Source organism: Salmo salar, chromosome 10 (genome assembly GCF_965601325.2).
Source record: "Salmo salar chromosome 10, fSalSal1, whole genome shotgun sequence".
Classification (NCBI taxonomy): domain Eukaryota; kingdom Metazoa; phylum Chordata; class Actinopteri; order Salmoniformes; family Salmonidae; genus Salmo; species Salmo salar.
In genome coordinates, this window is record NC_138300.1 from 36,042,289 (window position 1) to 36,047,539 (window position 5,251).

General features: G+C 41.2%; 1 protein-coding gene across 2 annotated transcripts; it reads left to right on the forward strand.

Moving 5' to 3' along the window:
• Window positions 1–833: 833 nt before the first annotated feature.
• LOC106560359 (regulator of G-protein signaling 21) lies at window positions 834–3,457 on the forward strand. Of its 2 annotated transcripts, none has more exons than XM_014123199.3 (5): window positions 834–1,007; window positions 1,511–1,580; window positions 1,668–1,759; window positions 2,473–2,639; window positions 2,833–3,457. In XM_014123199.3, exons 1-5 carry the CDS (start codon window positions 941–943, stop codon window positions 3,007–3,009), a joined length of 573 nt encoding a protein of 190 aa, XP_013978674.1. In that variant the 5' UTR covers window positions 834–940; the 3' UTR covers window positions 3,010–3,457. The 2 variants fall into 2 exon arrangements, with proteins under 2 accessions (XP_013978674.1, XP_013978675.1); XM_014123200.3 differs by having other exon boundaries at window positions 1,689–1,759.
• Window positions 3,458–5,251: the final 1,794 nt, after the last annotated feature.

Below are 5,251 nucleotides of genomic sequence, written 5' to 3' on the forward strand. Positions count from 1 at the left end.
CATGGCAATAGTTCAGAGGGAATTAATGCAAGACACATACATGACAAATAGGAAAAGGGCTAAGCCAGGTTTTATGTCTGCTCCTGGACACAGACCAAGTAAAAGGCCAGGGGAAACCACTGAACAGGGATGGCCAGTAATGGTTATGGAGGACAGCAGTGTGTACAGGCTTTTTTACGACACCTGATTCAACACTAGCCACCTAATTTATGCTCTTAAAAATAGTCCAATGTTAGTTGAATCAGGTGTGTAAGCGCTGGGCTGAACAAATACCTGCATACATTATGGAACATGGCACAGAGGCTCAGGGGAGGGAATGATCAGATCTGCCAGATTTTGTTTGGGTAGCCAGATTCCCAGCTGCAGCAGTCACAGCAGCAGTGTTTTACAGCACCTGTTCTCATTCTCCTAGCTGGCCCAGAGCGTCCCGCTGAGGGTCCATAAATCAGTCGTCGGTACTGGAGAGGGGTGGACAGGTAGAGACACTCTGCTGTCTCTGTCCCTTTTACTGTCATTGCTCTCGTTTTGCTCACTACACTGCCAGTTGTTCTGTCATCAGTAATTTTCAAAGCTGGGGGCCGACAGTGTCTGTCTCGGTCCCCCCCATCTGGCAGAGATAGTGGTGTCTCCCTCCCTTCCTCCTATCCTCTGCTGTCTGTCTTCATAGGAGAGTGATGGGTGAAGAGTTTGTCGTTGAACTGGGTCAAACATCTCTCTCTGATTTTTCAAGCTTCCCTGATTCCCATCCGAGGAATTTCAAAGTAAAAAAAGCACAATAAAAACTCTGAGTCACCTCTTAACCCTCCCATCTGCCAATCCTCCTCCCAGCCCAACATGTGGATACTTGTGTGCTCTAGCCAGAGGGGAATAGCAAACAGGGGAATATAATAGGGAAGTCTAACTAGAACTTGGAAAACATTAGAAGTTGTTGAGCATATATATGAGTGCTGATCTTCAGGACGAACAAACTCTGCTTTTCAGGGATATTGTAATCATATGCATACATTGTAAGTATTAGCTTTGAGCTTTGCTTTGGCTGTATAGAGAAATAGAGAAATGCTTGTGACATGACCACTCCTTTCACATTCCTTTAATTCCGTACTAAACAGGGTTGGTTGACCTACAATATATTGGTTTGCTTCAGCTTTTTGCATTTCTAGGCACAAATGAGTTATGCTTCATTGTAAGTGGTTAGTAGTTCATAGGTAGGTAGTCTCTATTCACATTTGTGTATAAAATAAATGTTTGATACAGAACACTGCTCATGGATGATTGGTCAAAAATAATTTATCTCTGGCTAATACTTATTATCGATTAATGAATCAATAATCATAATGGATGACCAGTGTCTTCTTAAACGGCTGCAGATTCTGAGTGCTGAAGTTATGACATTTCCTGTTTCTGGCCAGTTGCTGTTCGGCTTTTGCATTTTTTGGGCAAAAAACATATCTGACTAGACAGGCTTCCTGTGCTCTCTGTTGCCTCTGTCTTTCTTTCTCCCTCATTTTAGATCAGCTGTTTCCATCATCACTCTCTCATGATAGAAGGTCTGATATCAGGCGAAGGGGCATGTACAGGAAGTAAGTCAACATTCTGTTCTGTATAAATGTAAACCATTTGAACATCATCATCATCATCATCCTCCAAAAAAAATTAAGAGTCTCTAGGCTTTTTTGTTGTTTTTGTAGGGCCCCCAAACCCCCCATCGATGAAGTTGTGTCATGGCGACAATCCCTGAAAAAACTCCAGGAGTCTAAAAGTAAGACAATGTACTCTTCTTTACTCTCTCTCTCTACTACTATTGATACTGTTGATTGGTACTGTTGATACAGTCCTACCAAAACATGTGCAGGGAAGTGGTACCAGTATAAGCCTAAAGTCATTGGAACAGGGGGGACAAGCTGGCTGTCGTTGTACATATTTTGTCTTGTGTCGATTAGAGTCAGTTCTCCAGCTGTGATTTATATTAAGCAATTAGTGTGAGTAATGCAGTTTGCTGTTTGTTTGTGTTCCCAAAAGACTAATGAAAAATGGTACACCTGCATGGCTTTATAAGTAGGCTAAGCATTTTGAGAAGGAACAGTAGGCTACAAAGGACAATTATTCTCCCATAAGACATCTGCAATGGTTCACTCACATCTAAAACATGTTTTATGACATTGTACATGTTTTTTTAGGCAACAAAAGTTATTATATTGTTTGCTAATTTATTTGCATTGGTCAGCAACTGTAAATGTCCCATTTAAAAATGGAAGCCCAGAACAACTGTTGGTGAACTTGAAAAAGCATCTCCTTAATATCTCCCTGTCAATTTCCTGAACCAGTTTGACAACTTTGTGGGCTAGCCTGCTCTCTCTAACTAAACCTGTGTTCTGCAGGTCGTGGTCAGTGGCCATGCTTACATGTATGTGCCTGCCTGTGTGAATGTGAGTCTGATTCACACAATCTCCTTTTTATGTCTCTACCGTGTAGCAGGGCAGCTGGCCTTCAGAGAGTTCCTGAGGACAGAGTACAGCGAGGAGAACATCTTGTTCTGGCTAGCCTGTGAGGAGTACAAGACCATCACCACCAGCAATGAGATAGCTATAGCAGCCAAAAGGATCTACACAGAGTTTGTACAGGTCGACGCTCCCAGACAGGTACGTAAAGACATTAGATGGAATGGTGTAGCTTAATCTTCTTTCCCCCTCTCTCTCTCTTTCTTTCATTTATTTTTTTAATTGTTAGCTCTCCCCCTCAAGCTGTCTCTCAATCATTCTGTCTATGTGTCCCTCTCTCTGTCCAACATGATGGCTACACAAAGGCAATGTTTCATTCATTACTCAATTCCAGATAAACATCGACTGTGGGACCAGGCAGGAGATTACAAACAGCATGTCTCAGCCGACCCTGAGCTGCTTCGACAAGGCACAGAGACTGATATACAAGCTGATGAAAAAGGACTGTTATCCCAGATTCCTGAAATCTGAAATCTATCAAGGTCTTTTAGAACCATCAGAAGCCAGCTGAGGTTCCAGAACCTGTCAACAACCAACAGTCTGTGGGCTGACAGGGATTCAACTCTCTCCGCTCTAACTAGCTGCCCATGTTAGTTCAGCATGGTTTAACTCCGGGCTGGAGCACAAAACACAGGGCCCATGCTCTGTAGTCTCTCTAATAATAGTTCATCATCTAGCTCAGTGGCTCCCAATCGTATTCTGAGGTGTGGCCAACCAAAATATTTTCAACGTAAGGTGGGATACTCTCCATATAAATATGCTAATATTATAGATAATAGATACGATTACAAATGTTATACAGTACTGACTTTACTTAGAGTATAAAGCATTATGTATGTTTTATAACTTATTATTATCCATTGATTATCAATTGATTGTTACTTTTAACTGTAATAATGCATGGTATTCTCCTGATGTCTATGTAAACTAGGATATGTCAGACCTGCCATTAAAGCCACGAAAAAAAAGTTTCAGTCAGTCTGTTTTTTTATTTATGTGTTGTTTCTGTCTATGACAGGAATTCAATAAGCCAACCCAACGCAATGTTGTGTATGCGGGTGTATGTCATTAGGATTCAGAAAGCCAATCCAACACAATCAGTGCAGCATCAGCTAAGGTCAGTCTCTTTCTCTCAGTCATACCCTCATGTTGTTCCTCTTTATCTCTCAGACCCAGAGCAACCCCAAACGCTCTGTTCCCTAGGCAACCAGGCCAATGGGCCATCTTTGAGACCTCTCTCTCGCTCCCATCTCTGCCTCTCTCTTGTGTGTTGTGTTTTCACACATTGTACAGTGGGATTTCATGTTGTTTACAGTTAAATTGACCTCTCAGTGTTATGTGTAACACCATTCCAGGTATGTATAGTTTCTCCCCAGCACCGTCTGTGTACGCTATCCATGATGCAGCGAAAATAATAATACTTTTTAAAAAATGAAGTAAGCTTTATGCAACATCTTTCTGAGTATGGACCCATCACACCTTTTATATCTCCCAGCCGGAGGCCATGTACTCTGGAAGGATCAACCACCTGCCTCCACTCCAACACACCAGACACCATCTTCCCTCCACATACAGACCCCCACAAGGATATACACCTGGCATCTTCCACTAGTAAACATAGACACAATTAACCTGTTGGGTCTAGGGGGCAGCATTTGCACGTCTGGATAAAAAAAATGTACCCGATTTAATCTGGTTACTAATCCTACCCAGTAACTAGAATATGCATATACTTATTATATATGGATAGAAAACACTCTAAAGTTTCCAAAACTGTTTGAATGGTGTCTGTGAGTATAACAGAACTCATTTGGCAGGCAAAACCCTGAGACATTTTCTGACAGGAAGTGGATTCCTGATGTGTTGTATTGACTTTAAACCTATCCCATTGAAAAACACAGGGGCTTAGGAATATTTTGGCACTTCCTATTGCTTCCACTAGATGTCACCAGCCTTTACAAAGTGTTTTGAGTCTTCTGGAGGGAGATCTGACCGAACAAGAGCCATGGAACGATGATGTCCCATTAGACACCTGGCGCGCGAGTTCATGTTGGGTACCCTCGTTCCAATACGTTATAAAAGAGTATGCATTCGTCCACCTTGAATATTATTCATGTTCTGGTTAAAAAAGGCCCTAATGATTTATGCTATACAATGTTTGAACGAACGGAAATATATTTTTTCCCCTCGTTCATGACGAGAAGTCCGGCTGGCTTACATCATGTGCTAACGAGACGGAGATTTTTGGACATAAATGATGAGCTTTTTTGAACAAAACTACATTCGTTATGGACCTGTGATACCTGGAAGTGACATCTGATGAAGAGAATCAAAGGTAATGGATTATTTACATAGTATTTTCGATTTTAGATCTCCCCAACATGACGTCTAGTCTGTATCGCAACGCGTATTTTTCTGGGCGCAGTGCTCAGATTATTGCAAAGTGTGATTTCCCAGTAAGGTTATTTTTAAATCTGGCAAGTTGATTGCGTTCAAGAGATGTAAATCTATAATTCTTTAAATGACAATATAATATTTTACCAATGTTTTCTAATTTTAATTATTTAATTTGTGACGCTGACTTGACTGCCGGTTATTGGAGGGAAACGATTTCCTCAACATCAATGCCATAGTAAAACGCTGTTTTTGGATATAAATATGAACTTGATAGAACTACAAATGCATGCATTGTCTAACATAATGTCCTAGGAGTGTCATCTGATGGAGATTGTAAAAGGTTAGTGCATCATTTT